Source organism: Pseudopodoces humilis, chromosome 3, assembly GCF_049639895.1.
Source record: "Pseudopodoces humilis isolate 2021_Gansu_Grassland_sample_001 chromosome 3, ASM4963989v1, whole genome shotgun sequence".
In the NCBI taxonomy this organism is placed as follows: domain Eukaryota; kingdom Metazoa; phylum Chordata; class Aves; order Passeriformes; family Paridae; genus Pseudopodoces; species Pseudopodoces humilis.
In genome coordinates, this window is record NC_142202.1 from 29256438 (window position 1) to 29274486 (window position 18049).

The window sequence follows — 18049 nt, forward strand, 5'->3', positions numbered from 1 at the left end:
TGCTCTGGTGTGAATTGGAAAGAGAATGTAACCACCCCAAAGAAAGACCACAAAGAAGAAAAGGGGCAGGAAAAGCCATAAGGAGGTGGCCAGAGAAAGCCCACAATGAAGAAATGCTACTTCCCCTGTTTTGTATTACATCCTCTTCTCCAGTGGTTTTCCTAACACATCACAAAGAACAGTCATGGGAACACTGCTCAGTATATAATTTTGCAGTGAATTTTGTCTGTTACAATCCCTTTGAAATGAACTTTACAAATACAAGAAATGTCACTTCACATGCTTCTAAGAATTATGCATATTTTTTTCAGCCACTCTTTTCCGTTCTTATTTTGAAGCTTATTTTAGGTGAAAGTTGCTCTACTCTCTCCTTCCCCCTTTCTCTGGCAAGTGAGTATAACAATTCTGTCATCTTACTGTTGAAAGCTATGGCATTTGGGACTGTTACTGGGGAGCAGTATTTTTCAAATAAAATTAAAATTAGGTGGTCTTCAATTTCAAATTCAGTTCTTCCCTGCAGAATAATTGGCTCCAAGTGCAAATAAAACTTCAAACCCACACAAGTAATCACTTTAACTATGTAATCAGTCAGAGAGCAACACCACAGAATAACAAATTGATCTGTATCTTCTAGAAATGGTCTCTACTAATCATAGTAGCACAACAGAGGCTGGAACTGGCCCTGGTGGGCTGGGCTGCTGGCTTGCTAGAGGATGAAATGATTCAGCCATGGTAGTAATTTCTCAAGTGGTGGTTATGATCTCCTTGCTGTGTGAGAGAAGACCTCTGCTGACAAAATTCTCTTCCATTACTTATCTGTCCTGGAAGCATCCTACACAAAAGCAACAGCCGCATGAATGTCTTGAAAATGAATGTATCTTATTTTTACAAAGAAGTGAGCTGCAAATCCAGGAAACCAAATGGTTCATAATACCTTTAAGAACATCTGACTGTGAAACTATTTTTAGCTTTCTATTCTTAAGGGGCCTTGAAGAAACACCAGTCACTGAAGCCAAGGTTGTAGTGAGAACACACTGGAATAGAATCAAGAATCACACCTTCCCCTCCTCCCCTTTCCACCTGACAGTGATCTTCTATTCTTGCTATAGTGCTGCTTTTTACATGCCACAAAACCATGAACTGAGCAAGCAGACTAGGAGGTGCTGGCAGCCTCAGAAGAAAAATACCATGGCAGGAAGGAGACTGAGGCAAGAAGATGGTGACTGTATGGGAAGGAGAGGCTGCCCAGGGAACCCATGTATGGAAAAGAGAAGAAAAATCAGCTGTCAAGGCAAAAAGACAAATAATCTGAAAGAATATAAATACAATTAAAATGAAAGAAAGCAAAACAGAATTAGCTACTCACATTTCAAAAAGAGGAACTGTCTATCCCAGCCAAAAACTGAGCCTCTCTTCATGTCATGAACTCCATGTCAGCCTTCCCTTTACAGTGCTTTTAATTCCCAAACACTGTACTCCATGTATGGAGCAGTATTTCTACTCATTGCTGCATTCTCCCATACTCCAACAATCCAGAAATAAGGTTGGAAGAGCTTGGGGTTTTTTATTCACAGGAGGATCACTGGTTAACTACATGATGAAATGCTGGCAACAGCCAGACAGCTTGGGGGCTGCTAACAGGACAAAGATACCTTCCTCTACCCCAGAGGCAAAAGCAAATTTAGGTTATGTGACAGAGAAATTAACTTATCACTGTCTTGTCTCATGGTGAATGGGAAGGACCAGAGGGTTCTGTGTTAGTACCCTGTACATAGGTAATCTTTGCACAGAAATCACCCAATGCAATTTCCAACAACTGGTTTTCAGTAGTAGCAGGAAAAATCCCACCCTTGTTGCTTTGCTTGCCAGCTCAGATGTTTTATCTTCAGCTAGTTTCTATCCTTCCCTTTGCCTTTCCAAGGAGTGCTTAGGATAGAGGTTAGGGTTGCATATAACGGAGCACTACCTGCTTACTACTACTCCAAGAGCCATGTGAAACACTTGCTCAGCAGCCATCCATCCCTCAATAAGAAAGAGCATGAGTCTTATTTCTTCTTTCAGTCCATGCCATTGTCAAACTGTCCTTTTACCTTCCAGGTTGATATCAAACAAGCTTTTCATTAGCCTTAACTCTAAGCTAAGATCATCAGCAGGAGCTCCACATGAGAAGCTTTTATTTCTTTTTTTCTTGGTTAATGCATTCTGGAATGGAACGGAATGGAATGAAAAAAGAAAGCCTACTTTATCTTATCATAAAATATATCGTGCCCCTCATTCTGAGAGAGATATTGTAAGTGGGGCACTTTGGAAACCTTCACATACTTACAGTTTCAACAGCTTTCAATCCAGTCTTTATGTTGTTGACTTCCTTCTCCAGCTCAACCAGGCTGCACAGGAGACAGACACAGAGCAGATAAAACAAAAAGAGCAGTGTTACACAGGGGTACAGGAACTGTGCAGCAGAACAGACCACTGGCCCATCATGTCTGGTATCTGGCCTCCGGCACCAGCCATGCCAGATGACTCTAAACGAGTGGAAAGGGATCTGTTGATGCTCTGTACTACTTTTTGTATGATATGTAAGATGAGGCAGACCCTGCTTGCCTGTGGTCACACTGAAGACTGGGATTTTTCTGGGAAGGGGAGGTTGCCCTCAGAACATCTGACCCTTCAACCAGGAGTGTATGCCATACAGCCAGCTTGCAGTGATCAGCTGACACATAAGCAAGAAGCACAGCTTTAGCACACACATCACTGGAGTCTCAGATTATTTCTACATATGATTCTTATACCACATAACTACTAAATCCCATTAGCAGTACATTTACATGTGATTTTTTTTTCTTCCTCTCAGTCCAAACATTGTTTTTTCCATCTGCACTTTTACCATATGGTAGTCTGGGCCAACTTACACTGTAACTGAGCATAGAAATGTATTGTTAATGTTCATACATGTTTCCCTAGACACAAATGTTACACTGAATTTCTGCTCATCATATATAAATGTGAGTTTCTTTTTTTCCTAGGGCTTGTGAGCAAAATAAGTCTTTCATTTCCAGATGACTAGTGAGCACCTATTGGTGAGTCAGCAGGCATCCCCTCCAAATAATTGGGGAGTAGTATCTTACATCTCAAAAACACCATTAATGCTTTAATAAATGCCTTTTAAGTGTGAAAATAGATTCATTTTTCACTTGTCTTTTGTTAGTTGGACTGGTTCCTTACATGAAGAATCATGTCTGGGTAAATAATATGCATAATATTTTTTGGAAAGAGAAAAAAAAAAGTTAATATTTTGGGGGATGGCTTCTGTACTCATTTTTCACACTTCTAGAAATGGACCATTGACTTTTTTACAGAAAGTATGATGCTTTCCATATTTCTGTGCAAGACTGTTTTATGCAAAAGTTTGAACAGTCTTCCTGAAAAAGATTTATTGTAGCCTCTGTGCCTAATTGACCCTGCAATTACCCAGAAAAAATATCACACTTTGATGAACAACCATAGAATATAGTAGGTGAATTACAAAAAACAGCCAGTCTAGTTAGAATGTCTGATTCAGAAATAAAGTAAATACAGGCATATCTGAGTAAAGCTATCGATTCAGTTATCTACAACAAAGGCATTACATCTGTAAGGCTGGCCATGGGTTTAGAAGACAGAAATGAAAATGAATTATATAACTAAGTTAACAAAAATCGCTGGGAACTCCAGCTCTGAGAAATAATAGCACTGGACTTACTTGACTTTTGCTGCTTCTGGAAGATGCTGCAACTCAGATTGGATATCTAGGATATCTGGATAATTCTTTTCAAAGATCATAATTAAGTAATGCAAGAGTGTAATGTTTCTAAAGAAAACAAAATAACAAAGAAATGAGAAGGAAGATTGTAATGAGAAGGAAAGGACGGTGAAAGGATTGTGACAAATCAGTGAAAAATATCTGGGTAGGAAATATGCTTGTTTGAACAAAATAAACAATGCATCAGCAGTTAGCAGCTGTGCTACTGATAGAAAAGTACAAAGTACTGAAATGGATTAGTCCTTTATGAACCATCCTTCCTAAAACCTCAAGCAATATACTGTATCCTAATTTATTCTGGAAATACCAGCATGCTTCCATCCATCTCTGTAGATGGTGTAATAGAAAAGAAAATTGCATAACACAGAATAATATTTTTCAGCAGATACTTCAGAGAATAAATAACTAATAGTACTAAAGGGACATTAAGTTTTAAGGGAAAAGCAAGCTGTCCTCAGAGGCAAAGTGGGAAAAAAAATGCTGAGAACTAAGAAGAGAAAAAAGGTTCCTGAAGGTTGGAAAAGCTATAAAGAAAACTACCATAGTAATGAAAGAGTTGAGCTTATGTGTAGTTGTCAGGCTTACTAACACAAAACCAATGGCAGCCCAAGTAGGAGCAGATAGAATTGAGATGTATGAGGGATGCAGACGGTTTAAGGAAATTAGTAAAGTAAACAAGGAATTCTGCTTGTAAAGAGAACAGACAGCCATAACAGGGAAGATAACAGATGGCCACTGCTTCACACAGACTGGAGCCTGGGAGCTGGGAGCTGGTAAGAGAACAGAATCTGCACAGGACAATTTAATATATGGAAAAATCAAGCTGATTTTTAAGGCATAATGTATCAAGCTGATACATTAAGGCAAAAAAGAGTTTAACACTAGCTATACAAGGGTTAGCCTTAGGATACAGAAAAAAAAATTTGGTAGTCAGAACAGTATTCTGTTAGTTCAAACTTTATTAGGTAGGAATTAATTTCTTATGATATTTTACTGCCATCGTTCATTCTGTCACAGCCTGAAGTAATTTAACCACAATATGGTCTCAGCAGATCTTAAAATTCAAGGAAGGTGCAAGTTAGTAAGAACCTGCATAAGAGATCTCCAAGGAAAATCTTACTTCTGCTGGAGTCCAAAAGTCATAATCTATGCCCAATCTCAGCTGGATTAATTTCCAGAATCAGTATAGGGATTTGGGGCAAAACATAGTGACTATAAAGACCTACAGTCTGTATCAATGAACAGTAAGCTCCACATTCCCAAACCAGCTGATTTCCTTATCTACTCAACCAGGATACAACCAGGATCCATTTCTCTGGGTTATGCCTTATGGTTTCATTAGTGATGTACATAGAGAAAAAGTTTGTGACAGTCTTGCATCAGAAACATGTGCCATGTTTCACATGAGACATAAAATTGTGCTCAGATTTTTTTGTGTGTGTTTTCTTTTTTTTGGAAAACCACAGCCATAAAACTTTGGTAGAAAGAGCAAATTCCACAGAAATCCTGCTTCTCTCCAAACTTACTTAAATTTTTGTGAAATACTTTTTGTCATCTATGCATAAGGTTGCAGAAACACAATTCAACATCAGATGTGCATTATCCAGAGGAATAGCAGAATTTGGTTGCTGTGTTAATAGCTGGTCTTAACTGCTGCAGAATATTTAAGAATGGAAATCACTATTTAAATGCCAAGTAAGATATTATTTTCAATTGTCTACAGAGCAAAAACCAAACAAAAACCCATTTTCACTGCTATGCTAAGAGATGCAGTAGCACAGTAACCAACATATTTTTGACCTTTTACCCTACCTGTCTATGCTGGATTTGGTGTCAACAATTTTGTTCAGGCTGGAGACTTTGAAGCCATAAGCGCTTCCCCTCTGGCCCTTGTTCATATAATTCCCAAAGGCAAGAACTACCTCCAAGAGCTGCCTCAAACGCTTGCTTCGGATGAGTTCTTTGGATGCCAGAAGAATGGCTTGAAGAGAGAGAAAAAAGACAAGCAAGTTATTGCACAGTGGCTGCTTTTAAAACATGCTTGGGCCCATAATTTGAAATACCCTGAATACCATTTGCACAACAAATACTGCAACAGTGTCTGTCCTTCCTGCACCCACACAACCCAAGAATGAGGACAACTGGAAGGAAAATGCACTACATTGAACTTGTAGGAAGCTCCTCTGAACACGGGACCAAGGCTGTTCTCCTGTTACTTCATGTTCTAAAAACACAGCCAGTGAGAACAGAGGGAAGGCTTGAGCTCTTCTGAAAATGCAGAGTAGAATACACTCACTTCTTCTCTGCGATAACCATGCATGTGAGACAGAAGCCATATGCCTCCCCTCCTTCTAGGTTATATGTGGGTACGGAGGAGCCCGCTGGGCCCGAGATCCTGGCCCTCCCCTGGAGAGGAGACACTTCTCTGTGAGAGAGATACAATGTGTCGCTTCCAGGGGTCTTTGAGTTAGATATGTTAAACTGCTGTGTTTCATTGGTGTTCTCCCCTGCTGTCCCACCCCAATACAGGTATCTCGGGCTTCCCCCCGCCCCTCTCCTTCCCCATAAATATCCCAGGTTTTCCCCTGTTTGGGAGATTCGCTGTTACTGGCACCCTTCACTGAAACTCTGCCTAAATAAAGGCTTGTGCCTTGGTGGAACGCTGGACCAGCAGTCTCATCCCTGCTTCTTGTGTCGCCTGCCCGCTGCCACCGCTGAGCTGAGCCGAGTTGAGCTGAAATCACTCTACTATTACTGAGCTGAGCTGGAATCACTTGACTGCTCGAAGCTGCTCACACGCGCTTCGGGCCAGCCTTTCTCAAGGCTGCCTCTGGAGAAGTCGCGGTGCTCCAGGCTTTCCGTCACCGCGGCAACTGGCGACCCGACCATGGGGCTTTGAAGAAGCCCTGAAGAAGCGTCCGCCTGCAGTTTTAGCTGCGAGGCGAGCCGCCGTTGGAGCCGCCGCCCCTCGAGGAAGCTTGCTTGTGTTCTAGCAAGAAGCGATCCAAGAGGCTGTGGCAGGGACCCTCGTCCGACCATCTGGGGCAAGGAAAGCCCCTGAGGACCGGCCCCCAGGTGACCACCTACCCAGCAGCTTTTTTTTCGCCCGCCGGCATCTGCCGAAGAGAAATTGTAAGTGTATCCCGTGAAAGGTTCTTTCAGGCTTTTTTTTTTTTTTTTTTCTTTGCTGTTTTACTGCTGGGTGGGGAGTGAAAAAGGATGGGGAATCAGTCCTCTGTAGGGGGACTGACCCCACCTGAGAGGGACTTTTATATCCAAGTTGTAAATACCCTAAAAGCAGGAAATTTTAAGTTTTCTAAAGGGGATTTAAAAAGATTTATTCATTGGGTTTTTAAACATTTTAGAATTAATTCAGACTCTGCAAAATCAGGAATTTTTTGGGATAATGTGGGAAGAAAGTTATATACAGTTCAAGCTAAAGGGGATTTTTCTGTTGCAAAATTTTTTCCTGTGTTTCAAAATATTTTTTTCTCATTGGAAAAAGAAGGAAAAAAAGAAGAGGGAGTTTTGGGTCCCCAGTTAAAACCCCCAACCCTGTCAGCCCTTCCAGGTGTCCCCGAACCCCTTTCCCTATCTGAGAGTCAGTCGGGAGGTGGACATTGCCCCTGGGCACAGGGCTGCTGCCATCTCCCTGACTCCCCCCTACTGTCTCTCTGCCCGTACCAGGGCAGCAGTGGCCATGCCGCTCTGGGTCTTTCCTCTACCCTCTCTCCTATGCCCTCACACCCGGTTGTGTCCCCCCCAGTTTCTAGCGTTAGCACAGCTGGCGCTGGCAGCGTGGCCAGCCCCGCCATTTTGTCCCACTCCCACCCCGGTTTTCCCGCCTTCACCCCTTCTCTTCCTGCCGCGTCCTGCTCCCCCTCCCCCCACACTGCGTCGTTGGGTGTAACCGCGTCGGGCCCCAGCCCATCCATCCGGAAACCGCTCCCCATCGCGGCCCCGCTCCTGTCCCTTTGCGTGAGGGCCCCATCCCCAGCGGCGATCCCGCTCCAGGGACACAGTGCCCCGGAGGTCGGGACGGCTCTGGCTGAAGCGGGGCCATCCCGGCTTCCCCACGCAGCCACAAAAGGGACAGATCTAGACACCCGAGCCGGCCCTGCGCTGCTACCAAGCTCCCCCCATCTCCACTAGGAGATGAGAGCAGTGAATCTTCTTATTCAGACTCTGAGTATGAAGACCCCTGGGCTTAGGTGCAGAGGGAAGCCACACGGGCAGGGAACTCAGCTCTGTCCCAGAAAATACTTGCCTTTCCTGTAATAATGAGGAGAGACAAGACAGGGGCACAGGTTGCTGCATGGGAATCCCTTCATTATAGGGAACTGCAGGAACTTTGCAAAGCTGCTGAGGAACATGGCAGGGGTTCACATTTTTTTAAACACATACTGGAAGCCTCCTTCTCTGCCCACGTCATGGTCCCGCATGACATCAAGAATATTATGAACTGCCTTCTCTCTCCAGCAGAATACATGTTGTGGGAGAGGCAGTGGAAGAAACATTTAAAGCAGTTATCAGATGTTTATGCAAGAGATGCTAACAGACCTAATTTTACTTTACTTTAGAGCAATTAGCAGGAGAAGGAGATTTCCAAAAGCCCCGAGATCAGGCCCGGGACCTGCCTGAAGCAGCTTTACAGGATATAGCTAATGCAGGTAAGATATCTCTTTTTACCACCCCTGATGATAAAGTGCCAGCACAGTGCTTCACCAATATTAAGCAAGGGGCAACTGAGTCTTTTATTAAATATATTGATAAGTTAAAAGTGGCCATTGAAAAGCAGATAGAGAGCCCTCAGGCGCTAATAAGGAATAATTAGTAATACTAATAATAAGGAATTATTAGTAAAAATAGCAATGGCCAATGCTAACCCGGAGTGCAAAGCAGTTTTGTGAGCCCTCCCACTTGACCCCAAACCAACCATAGATCAGATGGTTGAAGCTTGCACCAAACACTCCTCTGCCTCAAGTGAGAATACTGTGGCACTTGCAGTGGCTAAAGGAGTGGCAGAGGCAATATCTGGAGCTTATGCTGCAGACTCCAATAGAAATTGTTGTTTTAATTGTGGTGAGCCTGGGCATTTTTTCAAAGACTGTCCAGAGAGACATTCTATACAACCTCCAGCCCCCCAACAGTTCCCCAGACAGAACTGGCATTCGGGAAACTTCAAGCAGAGCGCGGAACGGCCCTGCGCTTCAACATCAAATCAAATGCTGCACCGCTCCACCCCTCCTGCCAAACCCACCATCCTGCCTCCACGGGGACCCCGGTATCAAGCCCAGCAGGTGGAGCGCTTCAGATGGGAACCCGGTGTCAACTGGTAACTAGACTCTCTTTACATATGAAGGGTGACTGTATTTACAAAGTCCCCACAGGGAAACGTGGACCACCAGGCGGTCCCTCTAACATCTTAATACTTGGGGATCCTACCAACTGTCCAGGGCAAATTCATACTGTTCCTGAGGTCCAGACTATATACCCTGGAGATGAAATTTCCATCTCTCTGACCTGCATAGACCCTCCTTATTATTTAAAGGAACAGACTCCTGTGGCACAGGCCTTTTTACTTCCTAGTGACTGCCCAGATCATGTTCCCCTCAACCCCAGTGCTATGTGGACACAGGTTGTGGGCTCCTGCAAACCTATTGTGGACTGTAGCCTGTTTTGTTATGGGGAAAGGATTCAGCGTCCAGGAATGATAGACACTGGAGCAGATGTTACCATCATCGCCTGCTCAGAGTGGCCAGACAATTGGGAATTACAACCTGTAGCAGGCATGATTTCAGGAATTGGAGGAATGACAGCTTCCATGAGGAGCAAACGGAATATTGTTATTGAAGGACCTGAGGGACAAATGGCAACCATCAGGCCATTTGTGGTGAAAGCACCAATCACCCTCTGGGGACGGGATCTCCTGTCCCAATGGGGGGCTTCTCTGTGGATTCCCAGCAGGGATTTTTAGTCGGGGTCACTGAGAAGCGCGCGACGCCTACCATCCCCCAACTCACCTGGAAACAGCACCATCCAGTGTGGGTTGATCAGTGGCCCCTATCTGAGACCAAACTGCACGCACTGGAAGCCCTTGTGGAAGAGCAGCTTGCCAAGGGCCACATCACTGAGTCCAATAGCCCTTGGAACTCCCCTGTCTTTGTCCTACGCAAACCAGGCAAGGACAGGTGGAGACTCCTTCAGGACCTCCGGAAGATCAACGAAGTCATTGAGGATATGGGACCCCTCCAGCCTGGCATGCCCTCCCCTTCAATGCTCCCCCAGGATTAGAAGCTGGCTGTCATTGACATCAAGGACTGTTTTTTCAACATACCACTCCATCTTTGGGACACTCCCAGATTTGCATTCTCGGTTCCCTCTCCAAACAGACAAGCACCTTTAAAAAGATACCATTGGCTAGTCCTTCCTCAGGGGATGAAAAATTCTCCTACCAACTGCCAATGGTACGTGGCCCACATTCTGTCACCTGTGAGGACCCTGTTCCCAGATGCCGTCATCCTCCACTACATGGATGACATCCTGGTTTGTGCTGCTGACGATGACTATCTGCACCGGACTTTACAAAAAACTATCCAGACAATTGAGGATGCTGGATTTGAGATCTGTGAGGACAAGATCCAGCACACCTGCCCTTGGACCTACCTGGGACTCCAGATCCGTGAGCGGACCATCATGCCCCAACAGCTGACCATCAAAGATGACCCCAAGACCCTGCGGAACCTACATCAGCTCTGCGGGTCCATCAACTGGATACGCCCTCTGCTTGGGGTAACAACAGAAGTCCTTGCACCCCTCTTCAACCTGCTCCGTGGCAGTGAGGCCCTCGACTCACCACGCTCCCTCATGCCGGAGGCCCGGGAATCCATCACCAAGGTCCAGGAGGCCCTGTCTTCACGACAAGCCCACCGGTATGAGCCCAGCCTGCCCTTCCAGCTGGTTATCCTGGGTAAGGCCCCGCGCTTGCACGCGCTCATTTTTCAATGGGACACTGCATTGAAGGATCCTCTCCTTATCATCGAGTGGATCTTTACACATAACCAGCCCACTAAGACCGTTACCACCCCGCAGGAAATCATGGCTGAACTAATTAAAAGAGTTAGAGTCCGTCTCCGCACTCTTGCAGCCTGTGAGTTCACCTGCATCTTCCTCCCATTGGCAACTGGAAGTTTGGATCCTTTGCTCCAAACCAATGAGAGCCTTCAGTTTGCTCTCAATAGCTATTCAGGCCAAATTTCTATACACCCACCTGGCCACAGACTTTTCAAAACCACATTTAATTTGGTCCCCAAATCATTACAGAGCAAAACACCGCTCCAGGCCCTGACAGTTTTCACAGATGGCTCAGGGAAATCCCACAAGTCAGTCATGACTTGGAAGGACCCCAGGACACAGAAATGGGAGTCCAATGTCCAAGCGGTCGAGGAATCACCACAGATTGCTGAGTTAGCAGCCGTTGTCAGAGCTTTTGAGAAATTCCAAGAACCTTTCAATCTGTTGACTGATTCGGCTTATGTGGCTGGAATAGCTATGAGAGCAGAACATGCATTTCTAAAAGAGGTCTCTAACCCAAATTTATACCAATTGCTTTCTGAATTAGTATATCTTATCTCTCACAGAAAGCAACCTTACTATGTCATGGATGTGAGGGCGCACACAGACCTCCCAGGTGCCATTGCTGAAGGAAACAGGAGGGCAGACGCCTTAGCCATGCCTGCTGGGGCAGCCAATGTCCCTGACATTTTCACACAAGTGAAATTGTCCCACCAGTTCTTCCACCAGAACATGCCCGCACTGATGAGAATGTTCAGACTACCCAGAGACCAGGCTAGAGCAATAGTTGCCACCTGTCCCAATTGCCAATCGTTCCAAATACCGGTTGTTAACTCTGGGGTTAACCCCCGAGGACTGAACAGCTGCCAGATATGGCAAACCGATGTCACTCATGTCCCGTCCTTCGGGAGAGTCAAATATGTACATGTCTCCATAGACACCTTCTCTGGTGCAGTGTTTGCCTCAGCCCATGCAGGAGAAAATGCCAAGCACACCATCCGACATTTTCTCCTTGCTTTTGCTACCCTGGGAGTCCCAGAACAAATTAAAACAGACAATGGACCTGCTTACACCTCTCACAAATTAAGAGACTTTCAATGAGTGGGGAGTGAAACACACCACGGGCGTTCCTCATTCCCCCACAGGGCAATCAATAGTAGAGAGAACCCACCAAAACCTGAAAAGAGTCCTTGATCACCAGCGGGGAGGAACAGAAATCATCCCCCACATTGAGAGGCTCTGTAAGGCTCTATATGTCATGAACTTTCCAAATTGCTCGCCTACAGAGCCTGACCCCCCTGTAATACAGCACTTCTCTAACTCAACTCATGCCAAACTCACAGAGAAGCTGCCAGTGCTGATCAAGGATCCTGAATCACAACTGACATCGGGACCTTTCCCACTGATTATCTGGGGGAGAGGGTACGCGTGTGTATCCACACCATCAGGACCTAAGTGGCTCCCAGGGAAAAATGTGAAACCTTATTTAGGCCCTACAAACCCTGCACCAGCTTCAGAACTTTCAAAGTCTCCTGAGACCCACACAGGTCCAGAAAAACAGCGGCCCACTGCAGCCTGGAAACGGAGACGTCGTTGGAGTCCACCAAACCGACCTGCCACCAGACCAACAACCAGACAGAGTTTGGCAACCGTCCTGCTACCAGGGCCGCAACGAGATGACTGCCAACGTCACGCCTGACACCGTGACAGTACACAAGTCTTCTTAACTCCCTCCCCCTTCTCCTTCTTGCCCTTGTTGCCTAGCCCAAATTGTTAGTTTGCACCAAGGTACACCTCTGTGCTGCTGCTGGTGTCGGGTCATGTGTCCCCAATACACAGAATAATCTCGCTTATAATTGATAATTGTTTTGGTTTTTTTGTTTTCTTGTTTTTTTTTAAAGAGGGGAGAGACAGGAGAGGAAAGGGAAAAAGAAAATAGCTCCCCCCCCCTCCAAAAATCAGAGCTAATCTTTTATGTCCTGTTGTAGAAAATGGAGAGCAAAACCATCCTTGAGTTCCTGATGTTCCTGATTATCTGGATGCTCCTGAAAACATCAGCTGTGGATGCCTGGCTAGTAGCACAGCCCCAGGAGAACGTGTGGATCACCCTCGCAAAGACACTCCAACAAGACCACATGTGCTTGTCCATGGGCAGCGCCACCAACCCTCTGTCATCCTGCCTGGTAGGGATTCCTTTACAGCCCCATGAATATCCTTTCACAGGGAAAGAACCCAGCCCAGGAGACACTTGGGATGAGTGGACAAAGATCTTGCCCCATGCACCAGAGGAACCCCAGGAATTAGAGTTTTTGGGATCCTCCAAAGCTACCTATTGCATAAATTTTAATTATCACCCAGTAGCCAATGCATGGCCTGCCTTGAAATACCAAAAGGCAATTAAATCAAGGAAAAATGTGACTCCCAACAGTAAAATTTACAGTCAGTCCAAATGGTGCAATTACACCAGCAGCACACAATCCACCTCCTCTCACTATCCCAGAGTGCTGCTCCGGGGAGTGTTCTTGATCTGTGGGGATAGAGTGTGGGCAGGAATCCCTTCCCGACTCCGGGGAGGTCCTTGCACGCTTGGACAGCTTACCATCCTCACTCCAAATTCAACTCTAATACATGATTGGCTGAAAAAGAATGACTTGGCCTGCCAAAAGAAAGATCTCGCCCAATTAGATGAAAATTGCAATAGCCAAATTAAAGATCGGTCCTACACAAAGAGGGTGATGATGTCAGCATTTTTGCCGTGGGCAGCTGCTGCTAAAGCCCTTGGTGAGCCTTCTCACCTGGAGTGTAGGCTTGGTAAGCAGGCCAACCGGACCTCCTCTGTCCTGAGTGACCTCCTGACAGGTGAAGAGACTGTTAGGCATGCCACACTACAAAACCGAGCTGCCATAGACTTTCTACTCCTGGCCCATGGACACAGCTGCGAGGAATCAGATGGTCTGTGCTGCTTTAACCTCTCCAGCCCCAGTGAAGGCATCCACGCCTGCATCCAGAGACTCCAACATGCAGTCCAAAAACTCCAGACTGAAAAAGAGCCCCAGTGGCTTGAAGACCTTTTTGTGAGCTGGGGACTCGAGAGATGGGTTGCCTCTGTCCTCAAGAACATTTTTTGGGTTTTCCTAATTGTTATTATCTTCCTAAGTATGTTTTCATGTTTTAAGAAGCTATCAGCTAACTCTCTAGGGGATGCCTTTTTAATAAGTAAAGAAGGGGGAGTTGTGGGTACGGAGGAGGCCACTGGGCCCGAGATCCTGGCTCTGCCCTGGAGAGGAGATACTTCTCTGTGAGAGAGACACAATGTGTCGCTCCCAGGGGTCTTTGAGTTAGATATGTTAAACTGTTGTGTTTCATTGGTGTTCTCCCCTGCTGTCCCACCCCGATACTGGTATCTCGGGCTTCCCCCCGCCCTTCTCCTTCACCATAAATATCCCAGGTTTTCCCCTGTTTGGGAGATTCGCTGTTACCTGCACCCTTCGCCGAAGCTCTGCCTGAATAAAGGCTTGTGCCTCGGTGGAATGCTGGACCAGCTATCTCGTCCCTGCTTCTTGTGTCGCCTGCCCGCCGCCGCTGCTGAGCCGAGCTGAGTTGAGCTGAAATCACTCTACTATTACTGAGCTGAGCTGGAATCACTCGACTGCTCGAAGCTGCTCACACGCGCTTCGGGCCAGCCTTTCTCAAGGCTGCCTCTGGAGAAGTCGCGGTGCTCTGGGCTTTCCGTCGCCGTGGCAACTATACATTCCCAGAGTATCAGTGTCCTGAAGTATCTATTCTAAGTGCCCTTTGAAGAGGGATGGTGAAAGGACTTGAGGGTGAGAAGGGAAGGGTGACCTGCACAGAAAGGCCATGAAAGTTTTGGCAGCTCAGCACAGCCTGTCATAGTTTTCAGGTCATATTTACAGTGTAACAATCATGAAAGTGACTTTATTAAGTCAATGGGTGAAAGAAGAATGTCAGACAGAACTAATTTCTTAGGGTATGACATGCCTTGGGCTCACTGGCTCTACAAATACACCTGCATGTAACAGCATCTCCTTTGAAGACAAGCCTCTCTTGACCTTCCCTGCCCCTCTGCCCAACTCCTAGCAAATGCTTTATTATCCATACCTTCCACTTTTGGTTTTGCTTCTGCCAGCCTCTCTGGAAACTTCTTCTTAAAGAATAATGCTTGTAGCCGCTGCTGATAGTGGTCAATCCTGCATGAAGGGCAGAGGAAAGCCAACACTGAACTGGAACTCTTTAAGCCCAGGGCCAGTATACTCGCCATATAATCTAATGGTTGGATGTTCAGTCCCATGAAGCCAAGGCATGGGATTATGGACATAGTTCAAACAAATAATACTGCATAATCAACCTGGATATGAAAATGGGGGACCTCAAGTCATGTTTTGCTCTCAACTGAAAAGAAGCTGGAAGAATTCCCACTACATTCAAAATGTAAGAGTCATGGGAGATGCCAGCTACACCTCAATTAGCAGAACAAAATGTTAATCCTCATCAGGGGTGTAGCAAAGCTGGAACAAGAAAGAGGGTCAGAGGATGAGGAGATGAGATAGCTTAACAGAAAAAGGGATCTATATTAAATTCTGACCCCTGGCTACACTACATCTGATACCTGGATCTCCATTGCTTTTGGTGAACAAATTTAGGCAGAGGAGGCAGATTTCTGCTTGCCATCAGGGCACAGATGTACAGAGAGTGCTTCTTGTCAATAAAGTTTGTGTCATGAACAGAAATATTTGCAACATTCATGGGCTTCTGGCAAACACAGGGTATAATGCTGGCCCACAATCTTGTACATTCTGCCCCAGTGCCAGATGATCAATTTTCAATAACAATTACAACTGCTTCTGAGAATTCCTGCATGCACTCTCCCATAATGTATCAAACAGACCTGCTCATTTCAAAGAGGAAACGATCCGCCCGGGCCATGCGCTCAATTTCGTGTTTGTGCTCCTCCAACAGGTCAGTATCGCTTTTTTCAGGAATGAACTTCAGTAGCTAGAGTGAGAGACACAGACCAAACATTGAGATGTGAGATCCAAGGAAAATGAGAGAGGGACGGAGGAGCACAAACAAACCCTGGTGGAGAGAAAGCCCTCAGATCCCTGCTACCACTGGGAAGCATCACATTGACTCAGCCGTGTGACCATAATTTCAAAAAAATGCAGCTGTGTCTACAAAACTGACCTCTTCTAAACCTTTGCTTGCTGTTCTGTCTTTATCCTTCACTGACCCCACTAAGATTAATTTTTAATTCTATGGGGAATTTTCCATTTCAAAATCCTAAAGGCCAAGTGCTACTGCAACTTACCAAAGGGGAAGTACAGAGAGAACTTGATTCCCACAGCACTATTTGGAGCTTAGATTGGTGGAAACAAGGGCAGGATGTGTCCCAAACAATGAAGTACCCATTGTGCCTGTTGTAGAGTATACGCAAAGCCTCATCTATCTCTCTTGGATAAGCCCTACATTGATGAAACAATAAAACAATAACCAAGCAACTGGATATGTGTCTGACACTGGTTGCTATTCATATGCTGACCTTAAAAGCTCATACTCTGATAGATTTTTGACATATCTGTGCATTAGTATGGTTATAAATACTGCCCACAGCCTCAGCTCACACTCACAAAAATGGCTCACAAGGCATATCAAGCACTCTGCCTTTTACCACTTGTTCATACTTTATTGTACTGCAAATACGTGATATTCAATGGTGTGGAGCATCGGAAGCCTGCAGTGACCTCTGGAGCAGCTGTGGTCATTCAGATAACGTGACAAGTAAATTTCCACAATGGAAAAGCTTTTTGCGCAGGATTAAACACTGTGACAGCACAGAAAGAAGGAATCACATTTATTAGACAGTTCATAATTATAATGTTTTTCCCACTCCTAAGGAACTTTATCACATGTCGCTTTGGTGAAAGCATCATCTGTCACCTTTTATAAATTGAAATTGGGCAATGGTGGTGTAATTGTGGGGATTTTTTCCTCACAAGCTGTACAGTCAACCAGGTGCCGGGGATGGAAATCCCTGGCTCCCCTTCTAATGTTTCTGAGAGATCCCTTCTAGTCCTGGCTCTAACCATTGACCTACATGGTCTGGTTCCTGGCATGTTCTGACAAAAAAAGCAGGTAAAGAAGGGAGATGAAGAAAAAAGAGAAAAGGCAAACAACAGCAACAAAATATAATCAGCAGGAAAAAGTAGAAATGGGAAAAATTATGGAAGAGAGGACATAAAAAGAAACCTCATACCACCTGTAATCAGGCAAATTTTGCACCGAGAAACAGTTACATGATAGAGGTATACCCGACAACATTACGAAAAATACTTTTCTCATGTTCTCATATGCAGCTCCACTAACATGACAGGGCCAAGTTCTGATCTGCAGAAACACCAGCAGTGCCAGTACATATATCCACTTGAGAAAAGGCAGTGAAGGACCTGAAAATGTTTTATCTGACTTTAATCTTTCTCACCTGCTCAAGCATATCTTTTGCTAGGTCTTCTTGTTCATCCATCTTCAAGATTGCTTGTCTGATTTCTTCATTAGACAGCTTCAACCTTTCAAAAGTATCAACATTGTACCATTAGTGCAAAGTTTAAGTGACTGATGATTCAGAATGTAGGAAGCCTGAAATGCTGCACTAAACAGGCATGAAACAACCACAGCAAGCTCTACTGTGAAGTTACTATTCTAGAATATTCAGTAAGAACAAATCAGTTCTAAAGACAGGGATTTTATGGATAGTATATTTTCATCCTCTTCAGCTAACCAAACAAATGTCAAAAATCAGATGATGATTAATAACAATCAAGTCCTCATAGATCAAAAGTGCTTCTAAGTTCCCCCATACTGGACACCTCCCTCATTATGTTCTTTTGCTATAATAAAACTTTTCACGTCCATGTGACTTCTGACTGTGAGCTCATGTAACACCTTGACCTGTGAATATTAAAACATCTCCCAGAGTAACAAATAATGTGACTGAGAACTCTTTTACTGAGAAAGGGTTTTCTTGCAAGAAAACTGCTTGTGCTAGGTAAGTTCACTCTGTCAGCAATGACAGATGACAAAGGAACAAACAGCATCTGCTGTCTGTCATCTGCCATGTTACATATCCAATGTGAAACAAGCTCTGAAAACAGGAGCTTT

The 18049-nt window shown here is 45.1% G+C and overlaps 2 protein-coding genes across 5 annotated transcripts in view; one reads left to right on the plus strand and one right to left on the minus strand.

The window, feature by feature from the left end:
- The window catches only part of DAAM2 (dishevelled associated activator of morphogenesis 2), a 237998-nt gene that overhangs the window by 21236 nt on the left and 198713 nt on the right, over window positions 1-18049 (minus strand). For 3 of the 4 annotated variants that reach the window (XM_014261243.2, XM_088053799.1, XM_088053800.1), the window contains 6 exons: window positions 17373-17457; window positions 15783-15889; window positions 14996-15084; window positions 5615-5783; window positions 3743-3850; window positions 2327-2387 (listed from right to left, as the gene is read on the minus strand). In XM_014261243.2, the coding sequence (XP_014116718.1) occupies window positions 2327-2387; window positions 3743-3850; window positions 5615-5783; window positions 14996-15084; window positions 15783-15889; window positions 17373-17457 (619 nt within the window). The remainder of the gene's footprint in view (window positions 1-2326; window positions 2388-3742; window positions 3851-5614; window positions 5784-14995; window positions 15085-15782; window positions 15890-17372; window positions 17458-18049) is intronic. The other variant, XM_088053801.1, reaches the window with a different exon arrangement.
- Window positions 6825-14288, plus strand: LOC148184618 (uncharacterized). The gene is made up of 3 exons (XM_088053394.1): window positions 6825-6934; window positions 8383-8472; window positions 12865-14288. The coding sequence occupies exons 2-3, from the start codon at window positions 8467-8469 to the stop codon at window positions 14176-14178; spliced, it is 1320 nt and encodes a 439-aa protein (XP_087909520.1). The 5' UTR covers window positions 6825-6934; window positions 8383-8466; the 3' UTR covers window positions 14179-14288.